The sequence below is a fragment of the Lepeophtheirus salmonis genome, chromosome 1 (genome assembly GCF_016086655.4).
Source record: "Lepeophtheirus salmonis chromosome 1, UVic_Lsal_1.4, whole genome shotgun sequence".
Taxonomy (NCBI): Eukaryota; Metazoa; Arthropoda; class Copepoda; order Siphonostomatoida; family Caligidae; genus Lepeophtheirus; species Lepeophtheirus salmonis.
The window spans coordinates 14,440,397-14,455,208 of record NC_052131.2 but is presented as its reverse complement, the minus strand read 5'-3'; the positions used below and the strand labels follow the sequence as shown (position 1 = coordinate 14,455,208).

The following is a 14,812-nucleotide window of genomic DNA, read 5'->3' as shown; positions in this document are numbered from 1 at the left end:
TTTTCCTGAGACCAACGTATTTTGAAGGTATGATGGAAATAACTACTTCTATAATATGTCGTGTACCTAAGTGTTACAATGATCTATTTTTGAAAAAATACTTGTTTTTCCTCTGTCATTAATCATGATTAAAACAAATTGAACTAATCTGAATGGTATTTTGTTGCAATGAGGTGGGGATTTTTACTATTGTAGTAGAACGCACTATGGACCTTTAAGGATATAATCCATCTATATCTATCCATAGAAACTCTCAATGTAATTCAAGGCTATAATGTCGGTACTTAATATGCGGACAAAATACAATGTAAATTGTACATTTTTGTAGGTTGTAAGCGTTATGTTCTATTTATTTTGTTAGTATTTAGCACTCAGATATTTTTAACGTTAAATTCGGCGTTCCGTTTAGGGATCAATTAATAAAGTTGAGAAAATAAATTGGGGTTACAAGCTATATATGATTGAATTGGTCGATTAGCTACAATCTCTTGTAAAAGCTTAGTGAAATAAAATTATACGGCTGATAATAAGTTTTTATATTAGGAGCAGTCATAGTTTGGAACGAATTTGTGACAATCCCAAAACATTCTCGTTTCTAGAATTTTATCAAGTGATATTAGTTTAGATTCATTTGTTTGAAATAGAGTGTTCGGGAAGATTAATAGACATACATTGTTAGACCATCATGTAATTGGGTATGCTCGAATTTGATGTATCACAACACTGCTGGGCAAGACTGACAGATTTTGACAAAACACGCAACCAATGATATTCTATGATGTCACTATTAAACAGCGTGGTAGAAGTCAAACATCAGTCGTACACGCCTTATCTTCTAACCTTGTATTTCTTTTAACCTTGGGTGTTAGGAAAGAGGAATGATGCTTCTAGTAGTAAGGTTGACTAATGATAAATATTTTAACATAAGATAATTTGATATGTTACAATATATACGCATTTGGTCCTAGTCAAACTCCAGTCTATAAAATTTTAACACCACTTCAATAGATTTGGTTCCAGTTTAGTACTCAACTACTTCTCTAAAATAACAATACAACCAACCAGATATACTTCAATGATATGAAGTCAGATAATATTTTAACTACACAAATTCTGATTTTTAAAATTTAAAAAAAAGTTCAATTTCAATCTCTTAAAACTATTTATGCACGACTCAACATTTTAATTATTCAATTATTCAAATTATACTCTATACCTGTCAAATTTAATTACATCCGATAATAGTTATGTGTATAGTAATTCGTTTAAACATATATATTAGTGATGCATCACGTTGTTATTCCTATTTACAAAAATATACAATGTCTTTTGTTATCAGCTGTTGATGTTTTTACTTTTTTCTCCTCGTAAGTGTCTTGAACATTGATTGGTTGAATTATAATGAGCTCCGTTTAAACTGTGAACAAAACTCAACAATCATTGGACAATAATTTAATAGTTGGGAACAGTTGGCTATCTACAAACTGCTTTTGGGCCTTTTTTCTGTTTTTTTTTTGTTGATAAAAGGTTGTGATATACAATAAAAGTAACAACGTGGCTGAGATTAGTATTTTTGACAACCCGACCAATCCGTACAACAAAATTTATAATCCTATCCGACCCGCTGTCAGATATATTTTTTAAAATTTTTTTCGAATCTTTGTATTAGAAAAATAAAGTTTTGTCCATACGTCAATACAAATCCCCGTTTTTTCCCTTTTTTTTTTTGAGTGGATACACATATTGTGCAAGTGATTTCAATTTTAAGAGTAAATGCTACTATAATTAATGGAACAGAACGCTAAAACTCCATTTTCTGCGTTCAACGTTAAGAAAGATTGCGCTCTTATCAGCATTCTGCTGAACGCCCGTAAATTTTGTGTTCCAATCCTAAGCTTGTATTTCTGTGTTAGTGAGATAATGTCGTGCCTCCACTTTATTGGTATTCTATATTTTTTATAGTAAATGATCCATAAAAATGTTTATTTAACGTTCAAACATACCAATAAATATTATGAAATCTTCGACTGCCCTAATGTTGCATATTATTGAAAATAATGATTGACCAAATGCACGTACATACCTTTATTTGCATTGATAGCAAAAATCGATGCTTCATATATTTATCAAACTTCTTAAGACCTGATTTATGGTCAAATCATTTTTGTCTAGCCTAATCTCCAGCTAATTGTGAGAAACTGTCTTTATTCTTTTCATATTTAAGTACTGGGATGATGCTATCTAGTGGTACACATTTTATTATTTTCAGTCCGGAATGATATTGGTGCAAAATCTGGGAGGAGGACAACAAGTCATGTTATCTCTGAGCAGAGCAATCTGAGACGGTTGGAAAGAAAAAAGAAGATTCTAAATTTTCTCAAGGCCATCAAAAATCAGGGCAAAGTTGTTGTTTTTTTCGATGAAAATTTTTTCACCGTTGATGCCACTGTGAATAAGTAAAACAGCCTCTATGCTACAACCGAACATACAGACAATGTCTCAGACATGTCTTCAGAACAAAAAATCCAGTAACCAGTACAGGCAAAGTCTGCCCTCCCATTTTCTTGGAAAAGAAGGGGAGTCTCAATGCAGATGGTTACATCGGACTTCCGGATAAGAAAGTGCTACCTTCGGCCAGAGAAGAGTTGGAGAACAACTTTGTTTTCACTTTAAAACGGATTTCCGTGTCATACAATGCTATGACATTCCAATTCCTTTTTGTAACTCAACATGTAGCTGCACTCCTCTCCAGATGTGAACCTATTGGACTACTCTATCTAGGTGCGTCTGGAGAAGAAGGTGTCCCTACTTGTCACATAAGTATCTAGTCTGTAGAGGCTTCCATCAAGAAGGAGTGTACCAAGCTCGAGTCTGACTACATAGTCAAGGTCTGTAAGGGATTTGGCCTCGTATTGAGGCAATTATTATGGCTGAGGGCTTATACATTGTATTAAAGTTGTGACAAATACTATTTTCTGTCGATTTTGTAAAATAAATGTCCTCACAAAACCTCTAGCTTAAATTTTACTGTTAAAAAATTGAAAATAATAATATGTGTACCTCTAGATGAGATCAACCCTGTATAATTGTACATATACTGTCCTTTAACCAGATCTATTATAACCAAGGATGAAAATTCTAATTGTAGAAGGGGGCAGCCTCATGACTAGGATTTTTCTTTGTAGGTTGACTAGTTTGATATGGCATTTTTAGTTATTGACTCTTATAATTTTTGATATATTTTTTATTTAACTGAGGAACAAAAATTTTTTATAACATTTATGTTATTATTTCAGCTTTTAGTTGTCACGTCACAGAACTGGTACATTTAAAAATTATAAATTATTGAAGCACAAAAATTTAGAATGTAGTCACTAAGGGTGCTGCTAGCTTTCATCAGTGGGGAGGGGGGGGGGCTTAGCCCCAAAATCATCAACACTTTCATATAATTCCTTATATAAATAGTAGATAAGTATTAAATAGAAGTAGAATTTGTCAAACTTCATGCTAACTAAACTACAAGTTAAGAAATGAATGTTTACTACTGATTTATAATCAATTTACATATATGGTCACTGATTTCTCATATGAGCATTGAACAATAGACTATGTAAGTCATAATAAAATAAATCTTATATTAACCTGAAATGATATATTATTAAATAGACGAATGATAAGATTTTTTTTCCAAATAAGTTCATGAGATTTTACCATTACATAGTTAGAGGAGAATTGGGTGAGTTCTTGGAATTGTTTACTTTTTAGATCATAGAACATTCATTTATGAGCTACATTTTTAAAAAAATAAGACTCATATTAATGAAAAGCTATTTAGTTACCAAAAAAATTTTTTTTACAATAATTGGTTGTCTTTCCACATGAATTTAAAAAAATTTGTATAAGTGTTTGAAGTCACCTAACCCGTCCGGTAATATCGTACAGTCTACTTGTTAAACCATACAGAATCACCTATTTTTTAAATGTTGAATCCATCATTAACCGACTTTGATAAATTTTATATAAGTCACTCTAATATGTATTCTAATTTTTTTTTGTAGATTCATTTGAAGCCCTAAAATAGCTTGTGTACTAAATTGTTCCGCAACACCGATATTTAAATTATATATTCTAACACAAAAAGTATTCAAAATACACAATTTTTTTATTTAAAAAAGTAGTATAGGTATCCGTTTATAGGGGTATTAAACAATGAATGGTCAGAAATAAACATTTTAGGCGTTCAATCAATTCATTAAAATTTACACATGGAAGAGGGTTGAACTATTTATCCCTCCCAATCATTGTATATGCATCTTACATCCAAACCATTAAACACAGAAGGATTGACGGTATTATTGATAAGATTGATGCGGATGGTTTTTGAATAAAACAAGTGTTCGTTGTAACCCGCTATTTAAATTAACACAGTTCTCCCCTATTCATCTATATTTATTAAACCTCTATAGCTTTTTTAGAGTGCTTGTGATACTCCATTTTTTTTTAAGAGTGTGTCTTTTTATTATACAAACGCCATTTTTTAACTTCTCCTTCAAAATACAATTTTCTGGTATATCTTCATTACTCTATATTTTGTCTTTCATGTTTTTTTCTCGAATGTTCTACTAGTCAATATCCAATATTCTTAATTGTTTTGTCTCTTTCTGATCCAGGTTTTGTTAGACCAAAATTAAAGTATTGCATTATAACAAAATACTGAGCACACACACACACACAAAATTAATGATTACAAAACCTCTTATAAAGTTCGGAATTTATTTTGTAACTTATAAATTATTCATGGGTTCATCAAATTTTTCTAACTTAATACTATCAATGTAATTTTTTCCAACTTAGTTGAAACAGATCAAACTGTATATTTTGTAAAGCTGGAATTGTCTTCTTTACATTTTTTTAATTAATTATTTTTTACTGACAATGATGGCAGAGCAGGAAGTAAAGAAAGGAAGAATTTCAGGCCTCATTCATAGCCGAACGACAAAAAATGGTATTGTCAATATTCTAAGTGTCTGCCATAATATGTCTTAAATATGTGTATAATACCATCAACAACTTCTGAGTTGAGTTGGAGGTGTTGGACAAAATAGAAGACTAAAATAAAGTCTGACCCAACCATCTCAATGTGCCGTCTAACTAAAATAATGAAGGTCTGTGAGGGAACAATCAGAAAGGCATGGAATGAAGGTATTGGTGGACAAGAGCTTTGTTAATGTGTCTTATATACATATGTATATGTACTCGTATTATTTGGCACAAAGTGCAAATAAATCCATCAATAGTGTTCAACAATATCAATTATAATTCCAAAACAAATTATAATAATAACATTTTACTCTATAGATGACGGCAATATTCCTTTATCGTAGGGATGATGTCAGCATGCCAAGTTTGCTCAAGAATTGATTTCAGCACTGAATCTCAATTACTCAAGCGGTTTTGGTTCTGGAATTACTAGAACCGGAATCGACAAAGTCGAACCGAGACCAGAAACGAGACTGCAATATATTGCTTGTCGATTACGGTTCTTGTGCTTTTGTTCCTATATAGAATATATAATTTATTAATAAAATAAAATATCTTATTATAAAAAAATTAATAGCTTTAATCAATAAGTCAATTTTTTGAGTTTTTTTTTTGGTGCAATTGCAGCTTTTCCCAATGATTTTTTTACGTCGCCAGGGTGATACAGTTGTATATGAGTTCCAAATAGCGAAGGGCTTCTTATGCATCTGGAAAAGGGATTTTAGGCAGCAGACAGTGTAAATACAAGGGGGAAGGGTTAGGGGTAGATTATGGATCCAGTTCCCAATAATATGATAATTATTATATTTCTTAAGCCAAAGTTTCTCAAACTTGACCATGCCTAGACCCTAGTCTCCTTTCACGGAACCCACATTGAGAACCATTGTTTTAAGCAACCTTAGTTTTCAGGGAACCTGTAAAAACTTGGAGCAATACACATTCTGCGTATAAAGTAGCTACGGCCCTGTTTATATCTAATATTGCTTTCTGGGCCCAAATTTTCTTGCGATTTCCCTAATTTTAAGTGCTTGTTACCAAATTCAAAATTTAGATTTTCGGTGAAAAAAATCAAAAAATAAAAGTTTATATAAAAAAATTTAAATTTTTTGGGGAAAAAATACAAAAATTAAAATTTATATAAAAAAATTCAAAAATCTATAGGTTTTTACAAAAATTTAAATTTTTTGGAAAAAAAAATCTGAAAAATTAAATTTCAAATGTGAAATTTTTTGAAATTTTTTTTTTTGAAACGATTTTCAAGAACTCATGGCTATTCTCAAAATATTTCAAAAAATATAATTTTTTTAATTGAAATAAATATTAAATTCTTTGGAAAAAAAATAGAAATTTTTTACTTTTTTTGAATATATTTTTTTAAATGGGGAGGGGGCTACATCCCATCCAGCCTACTCCCTGCGGACGCCCCTGATACAGACTATTTTAGTAGATCGAATTATTTATAATGCTAATCTCCAAACCAAAACTCAACACTAGATTCGAACTACTTACGATTATTACCTTTGTAAGTACTTTTGTATCAAACCTTCGTAAATATTAAACGTAATTTGCTAAGATTCTTTAATTTGTAGATATTTATTTGCACCGTGTTATATGTATTTCAAATATAGAATAAACTGTTTGATTCTTAAGATGAAAAGAGATAAATACATATTAATTATAAAATTTTACTATGTTGTTGTCGAAAAAAAGTAATTAAGTGCTCTATTCACGTCATAATCGGCCATGAGTGCAACTCGAACCAACTCCTCTTGCGGAACGAGTGGTCCCAATACGTCCTGTAATTGTCCTATGCACATTTCCAATTGATTTGAATCATGGATAAGATGAGATGACATAAGAGAGTCATTATCATCCTCTCTCTCCTTATCACTCTCGTCTCCACATTCTACCTGTAGTAAGACAAGGGTTATTCTAACAGGGGTGTACACAGGGGGTGTGTTTAAGCCCTCCCCAAATGAAGGAATACTGAATATATGAAATACGCACTTTTTTTTTCTTCCTAGTTTTTGCCCACCTAGGACTTATATTTTAGAGTAAAATAGTTTTCAAATGAAAAAAATAATTAAATAATAACAATTGTCTGGTGAATGTACTAATCCTATAACAGCCACTAGGTTAATGTGTGGTCCTGATTTATTGATTTTTTGAAATTAGAGTCCCTCTCTATTTCTAAGAAGAAAAAATTTATGTTTTTTTTTAATAAGAAAAAATTATCGATTTTTAAATCAGGTTTTGAGTTGTTGGTCATAAATTGAGAATTATTCTTATTCAAAGTAACTGACTGAATATTTTTACTGATGTTTAAAACATAATAAATGATTTTTTCAATTTCATTCCTCAAATTTAATATAATGATTTTTCAAAAACTAAAAAAACAACACATATTTAAGCCCTTTTTTGATGATGTCTGTTACACTCAAAGGTCATTAGTAAAATAATATTTTTTTCTGTTTAATGGTCATTGATTATGTATCTGCAATTGTAGTCATGAAATTTTTGAGCAAAAAAATAGTCAAACTGCTCAAAGCAAGCATTCCAAAACTCATTTATCAAACATAGATTTAACGTGTTAAAATATTTTTTTACATTATCTATTTATTTATATCCTCAGAATAATAAACATTCATTCCCCGATTGTTTTAATGAAATTATCATTTTCATTTCATAACTATTCTACTAATAGAGCAATATAAAAATGGCCTTTAGTTGATTAAAAAACGAAAGGGAAAACAAGATTTTGCGTTGGATATATAAAGTATTCTTTGATTAATGTAAAGTTAAAAAGTTTATATACTTCTTTAGAAGCTAATGAATTGTTCTCAGAGGCTCTGACTGATCTGAAATGAAATGAAGAGAAATATTGGTCCTCCTCAGAGGAAATTTTTACAAATGCACGCCGTCGTCTTGATCGCTTATGGAACTTGTTCTTCATTAATAAACTACATTTTTCCTCTATGTTCTCCAACCTCGTTCCCCAGTAAAGTAGAGTATATAACTCCGATTTAAGAGATGTGGACAATTGCGAAAAAATGTTTGCCTCAATGACTTCTGGATTAGAGTGTACATACTCAATGCATTTGGCCTATATGATAGAAAATGAACTAACATTAGATGTGAAGATTAAAGTTAAGTATTCTTAATGTATAATTATACCTTTAATTTGGAAGCATTATATGTATCCGATATCGACAAGAGTTCTAAAACATTTTCATTACTAGTTTTTTGGGCCAATATACTTTCACATATATTCTTAAGAGAATCCATTTCGTATCGATCTGACAATAAAAGTAACTCCGAAATTTGATCAATGGGCAAACCCTCAACAGAGAGAGATCCAGAGTAAATATACTTTAAAAAAAGTCGGAAAACACATGGAGAGACATCGGATATAATGATTTTTCTATAAAATGATTTTAATATAACATGAAGTATTTATAAACATGGAGTAACCTACTTTTCAATAGCCTCTTTCATACCCGAAGTTAATGCTCGTCTAAACCAATCACAGCGAGAAGCGATGATTAAGCCATGGACTTTAATTACAACGGATCTCTTTTCAGGAGACGACTCATCTTCATGACTAAAAATGGAGGGCTTAATTACAAACTCAATATCCCCTTCATTTGTTGGCCAAAGTTTACCAATGATGGAGGCGAGAGTATTTCTATCAGCTTTTGGAGGAGTGATCAAATCCTCTACATATGAATTTAAGAGTAAATTTTGATAAATATTAAAGATAATAATTACAATATAAATTATGTACCCAACAAATTCAAATTCTCTGCAAATGAAGACTTTTTGATATCATCATAGTTTTGTTGACTTGAATTAAACAAAGGAGATTTTGAAACTGGATCCATGAGTCCTAAATCTTCCAAAGTTGATCGAAATTCGTCCAATGGTATTAACATACATATATTTTCGAATAATGGCTTTAACTTGACTTTATTTTTTTTGCATTTTGAAATGATACTTTCCTAAGTGTAATAATGTGAGAGGGATTTGAGAGGGGAGATCAATGCTATAATAATACAAATAAGAAGTTAAGACTTACTATCAAAGTTGATACTGCATGGAAACAAAATTTAAAATTAGCAAAATCAAAACGCTCCTGCAGTTTGTGTGAAAACTCTTCAAAACGAAGTAAGAGCAAAGGTAGTTCGTCAACATACTGTTCCATTACTCTTGACAAATTACGAATTTTACTTGAAATATCCATCTCGGAAAAGGTCTCTCTTAAATGTAGAAATCATTAATTATTTGATGATAAATGTATTGGATTACTTACATCTCATGAACAAGGAATGAAATAAAGTTGTTTATGTGATAATATACTTTCCTCAACTTGTTACAATCCTCAACATGAAGCAATGTCGTCATTGACTTTAAGATTGGCGAAGGAGGAGGAATGGAATTTTCTTCTTCATTATTGTTATTAGTATTCAAACTAAAACTTCGGACATTTGAAGAGCTGAGTTTGCATAATTTCTTAGTTTCTGAGACTTCATGCTTTATTAAAACTTCTAATATCTCATTAATTACAAGCCCTATCTTTGATACAGATTCAAACAAGGTTTCAACTCGTGGAATGAGTCTTTCAGAAAGGGACTGCCGATTTTCAAGTGAGAGAGACTCTGCATGACGAAGTAAAGTAGAAATGAATCGATGAATCTGATTGACAAAAATTGGTAAACATGACGACTGGACGGCTCGAATAATATCATGTTGGTCCTGAAGGCTTATTTGATCATCGAAGAATGCCTTTGAGAGTGTGTGAGTCAAGTGGACAAACTTTAAAATCCCTATAATAATACATGTGTCGATAAATAATTATGAATAGTTGATTAATAGAATCCTTCAATATGTTTTGAAGGATATTTTTCAAATACCTAAAGCAATGTTTTGAAGTGCAATTTTAATGGAGTAACTCAGTTTAGTGTCATTACCAATTAGGTTTTCCTTTTTTAAACTTGATTCTGAACTCTTCCTATGTGAGCGTGATTTTGTAGCCCTTGACTCCTTATTCAAACTCACAGGCTTCCCACCAAACTCCGTGATTATAACATTTAAATACGTATGGATGTTATGAACCAAAATCACGATTTCTATGCATGTATGTATGTATCATATAGTTTATAACATAATTCAAATAAAATATCCCTTACTTTTTTGAAGGTTGGTTTTATTTATGGTGTTTAAACAATGGTTTTTGAAATCATTGATGACATTAATTGCGGATGTATCTTTTTGCAAGATGGAGTATGCTTCAAATTCAACATTGCATTTAATGAGCAATGTTTCAGACGTATTTCCTGGAATACATTTTCCGTAGCAATAATGCAAAAATATTCCTAAGACATCTTCTGAGAATTGAGTAGAATCAAACGAGGAAGGAAGAACGTTATCAATGATGAGCTTGTGAGTCTTGAATTCTTTTCCATGTGAAGATGTCAAAATATGATCATGGAATAAGGACTCCTCTAGTGCTGAAAGTATATCAAATTGACCATACACAACATTTTCGACATGTTTGTCCAATTCTTCTGATACATTAAGATTTTTAATGCGAAGAGTACCCCATTCATCATGAAAAAGACGATAGATATGCATTTCCTCATTGCTTGGATCAAAAAGCTCGTCTTCGTCAACCTAGGTTTAAAAAAAATTGTTATTTAAAAGCACATATTAGCATCGTAATATAGAGGGCTGGCCTTAATTATTGCAGGGCTCTATGCGAAAAAGTTTTCAAAGGGACAAAATCTCAATCTACGTATAAGGATGATAACTCTGGGCCAAAATTATTTTTTAGAATGATCGTTGCCTAGGCTAATGATAAAAATGCACGACTCTTTTCTTTCTCAAATTTTTTAAAACTTAATTTGAATTTTAAAATAAAATATGACACCTTTTATATTTTTTTTCATAATAATTTTTTTCGAAAAGTGAGGTCCCACTTCAAAAGCATAAGTTCCATTGACTTAAGTCCGAGTCTGATAATATACTTATTTACCTTAAATTCAATGACTGAACCACGATAGGAACCAAATCGGAGATAAGTTTTTGTTCCTTGTTTTCGACTTCCACGAGAGACTTCATATGTCTTACAGTAGAACAATGGAGGCTCTTCTCTTTGAAATTTATGTGCAACATTTGGCCAAATAACGTCACGATCATGAGTGAGTTCAAAATCCCGACTTAATGAAATAATAAAATAATTATAACATCTTTGAGACACAAAAAAAATGAAGATGTAATATTACTTATTAAATATACTTTGATCTTCAAAAATCTCTGGAAGAGGTAGATGTTCAAGAATCTGAAACATTAAACTTATTCTTATTCAATTTTGTATGCAACTTCACTTCAAAAACATTTTCAGTGTTTCTCTTCGTTTTTCATGTTCGCAATTGCACGTAGTTACTCACTACTTAGAAGTTCTCTCTTCAAGAATGAAAGAATGGTAATAATAACTTAAGGAAAAAGTTAATATGATGTAATGACCCAGGAAGTATTTAAGTCTCTAGAACGCTACCTGGCTGAGCTTTAGCAACACATGCTTGTTGATAAACCTCACCTAAAATTACATTAATTATTTTATACCATGTAATTTTTTTCTCTTTAATGTGAAGCGCGCACTCGATGCTATATGCGAAACACCAGCAAGAGTTCATTGATATGACTCGATTGTTTTTATAAGATCAAAAATGACTGTAAGAGATAACTACAGATATACATGATTTGTTACTCTCTAGATAGCTCTTAAGTCTAATCAATGACATTTTTGAAATACTTTTTCCACAAAAATAGCAAGTTTTTTTATTTTGCAAAACAGCAGATGTTTCACTCAACTCAGAATAAATTGTATCTCATGCTCACTTAATGAAATGCCCTAATTTACTTAATGGAACATCCTTTTAGATTGAAGGAAGTAAGAGTTGATAATAATGTAAATACCCAGAGAGTACATTCAGACCGACTTTACGTTATTAATACACAATGTATGAACTTATCATAGATATCTTAAGTACAGAGGTTTTTACGTGATGTCAGCATTGCTGAGGTCGGCTATTTTGGGGGTCTAAAAAATCAAATTTCATAACAATGAAGACCCTTCTTCATTAATATTAAGGAGAAGAGTGTACTATTGGATGTAAAAATGGGACCCACAATTAAAAAGACTTGGACCTTACTCTCTATCAAAAATTTACCTAGTTTTATGATATATCTGATCCTATAATATATTAAAATATGTTACATCGTTATACAATCTTATTCGTATAGTGTAGACAAAACTAACTATTAAATACAAATGTGAGGATATTTTCATCAAATTATCCTACTCTTTGCGTTCCTAATAGATGTATATATATTTTTTTACACATTAAGGCATTTTATAGAGATAGTCAGTACTTATTACTTTGAATGAATTAAAATTTCACTCTTCTTCCTGGCTATATTCTTTTTTTACTTTGAAACCCGTTTGAGGAAGTTTTATCTAGGTATATTTGAAAATCATTTATTTTATGGAGTAAAAATATTGACTTTGAGCCCCAAAGATGGAGTCACCTTGAATTATGATGCAATTTATGACATCAATTGCACTACAACACAAATCGTTAAAATCTTAATAATGCATTTCTTAAATAAATTCTTATATCATGAAATAATCCAATGATATGTTAACAACTGTTGTTTAAGTATTTATTGAATAATCAAATGCAATATTTTCCTAGAAAGTGTCTTTTTTCTCGAGCATTTTTGTAGGTGTAAAACCCTCCCAAATCCAGGGAAAGAAACCTTCGTATTTTATGTAAAAACTCCCAATTAGGTGATTCACATAAACAGTTTAGTGTAAAGATACATTATCTAATACTCGAAAAACGTTATGTCCATTCAAATACAAAGTTAATTTCGTTTGCTATGATGATGACAAGACAACAATTTGTTATTATTATTTTGTCGGGCTAAAACAAATCCTCTCTTTCCTTGAGGAATTAAAATAATGTAATAAAACAAGATATGGGAGAAATAAGAGTAAGTTAACACCATTAACAGTTTATTTTTTTAAAGACTTTTACAAATTTTAAATGTGTTTAAATCTATAAATAAATGTACATTACAAATATGAAATCTATTAAAATTAATTATAAGCCATCTCTTTAATCAGGTTTAAATTGTAAGAGTAAGTATTTAATAACTATTTAAAAAAAAAATTATAGTAAGTACATAACTTAGTGTCCTATAGATATTTAATAAAAAATTTATCTTAGTAATAATAAAGTCTTATAAAATTCTTCCAAAGAAATGCACAAATTAAATGTAATTTTGACTATAACCAAGTATGTATTATATTTGGTGGAAATATATATGTAGGATTTGGTTTCCTCTATTTCTTAGGACTTATAATAAATCATAAGAATCCTTCTAAGTAGCAGAGTTGAAATGAACAATGTCACTATATTCCAAGTACAAGTAGAGGTGTTGCTATTAAAATTTGAGTTTAGTCTCAAGATTTGAATAATAAGTCTAACTTGTACTTATAAATATAAACGTAGGAGATCATAATATTTAGGGATAACTTTAATTTCTATGACTTTTTTTCTTTGAAAAAACATATTTTATTTAGACTTTGTAAAGAAAAAATGTCAAATTTAATGATTTTTTTTTTTTTTGGAAAAGAAAGTCTATGGTGACTTTTCCTTCGTCTTACAATTTTTTAAAATATAATAACTGTGAAAACGAGAAATATGAAGCTGATGAAGAAGCTTTATAAAGCATATTTTATGTCTATTTTAAACTACGCTTCTCAGTTGTGCAATCAAATGAATAGAAAGGAAATCAAAGCTCTTGAAAATGCACAGAAACGCTTTATGAAGATGGTATGCAGGGATGTTTTTCTATGAGGTTGGTTTACATCTAGTCAAGCTGTTGTCGCTTAAAAAGAGGAAGAAACTTTAGGATGTGGTTATGATGTTTAAAATTACTAATGGACTGTCTTATTGTAACATCCAACCCAAAGTATGTAGAAAAAACTAATTACCTCTAACACAGCTTTTTTAACCGAACTGTCTCCCCGAAAAGGTGAGAAAAACGTCTTCACTTTACGGGTTTAAGAGACTTTTAAATAATAATCCACATCTACTTTAATTCCACACTAGGAATCTCAAGTGTAATTTTGTTTTATTTTTCATTTTTTACATTTATCATTAAATTCTATCAAATAATTCTATGAATCTATTCTAAATCACAGTTCCCCCTTATTATTCATCTTATTTTATTCATAGTATCTCATTTCATTTTACCATATTATTTAAGTAGATTTTATCATATTGTTTTATTATATTTTATCATTTATTATTAGGTGGCTTTATTTTTTAGTCACTAGTCGAAACCAAACAAATAAATAAATAAATTGTGAATAAAATATTCATTTTACCTTCCATTTTCCTACACATTGATTTGAGAAGGACACCATGATTTTTCAGTAGAAGTAACTTGTGAGGAGGGTGATTATGAGGTGTAAGGATCCATGATTGTATCTCCATCAAAGAGTATTAGTATTTGTTGAAATAACACTGTGCTTATAGTTAGGAAGGAAGGCTATTGTTATTTTTTTCTTTGAGTAGCTTTTAAAACTACATTCTGTGAAGCAAAAAAATTAGCATGAAAAAGAATTGAATAAGATGGACCCTTTCTCATTCGTTAAAAGTGCATAGGAGGAAGAATTATGATTTCTCTCTTTTCCTCTCTT

At 30.3% G+C, this 14,812-nt stretch overlaps 1 protein-coding gene across 3 annotated transcripts; it reads right to left on the bottom strand.

The window, feature by feature from the left end:
* Nucleotides 1-6,617: 6,617 nt before the first annotated feature.
* LOC121117381 (uncharacterized) lies at nt 6,618-14,780 on the bottom strand. 3 transcript variants are annotated; one of them, XR_011779957.1, is made up of 12 exons: nt 14,498-14,765; nt 11,322-11,377; nt 11,072-11,255; nt 10,227-10,710; nt 9,951-10,166; nt 9,350-9,863; nt 9,116-9,296; nt 8,825-9,038; nt 8,516-8,756; nt 8,215-8,461; nt 7,856-8,162; nt 6,618-6,950 (listed from the first exon to the last, which is right to left on the bottom strand). XR_011779957.1 is itself a non-coding variant. In XM_040711798.2 (12 exons), the coding sequence occupies exons 1-12, from the start codon at nt 14,534-14,536 to the stop codon at nt 6,729-6,731; spliced, it is 2,886 nt and encodes a 961-aa protein (XP_040567732.1). In that variant the 5' UTR covers nt 14,537-14,780; the 3' UTR covers nt 6,618-6,728. The 3 variants fall into 3 exon arrangements, 2 of the variants coding, with proteins under 2 accessions (XP_040567732.1, XP_071744250.1); XM_040711798.2 differs by having other exon boundaries at nt 7,856-8,143; nt 14,498-14,780; XM_071888149.1 differs by having other exon boundaries at nt 7,856-8,143; nt 11,322-11,502; nt 14,498-14,646.
* Nucleotides 14,781-14,812: the final 32 nt, after the last annotated feature.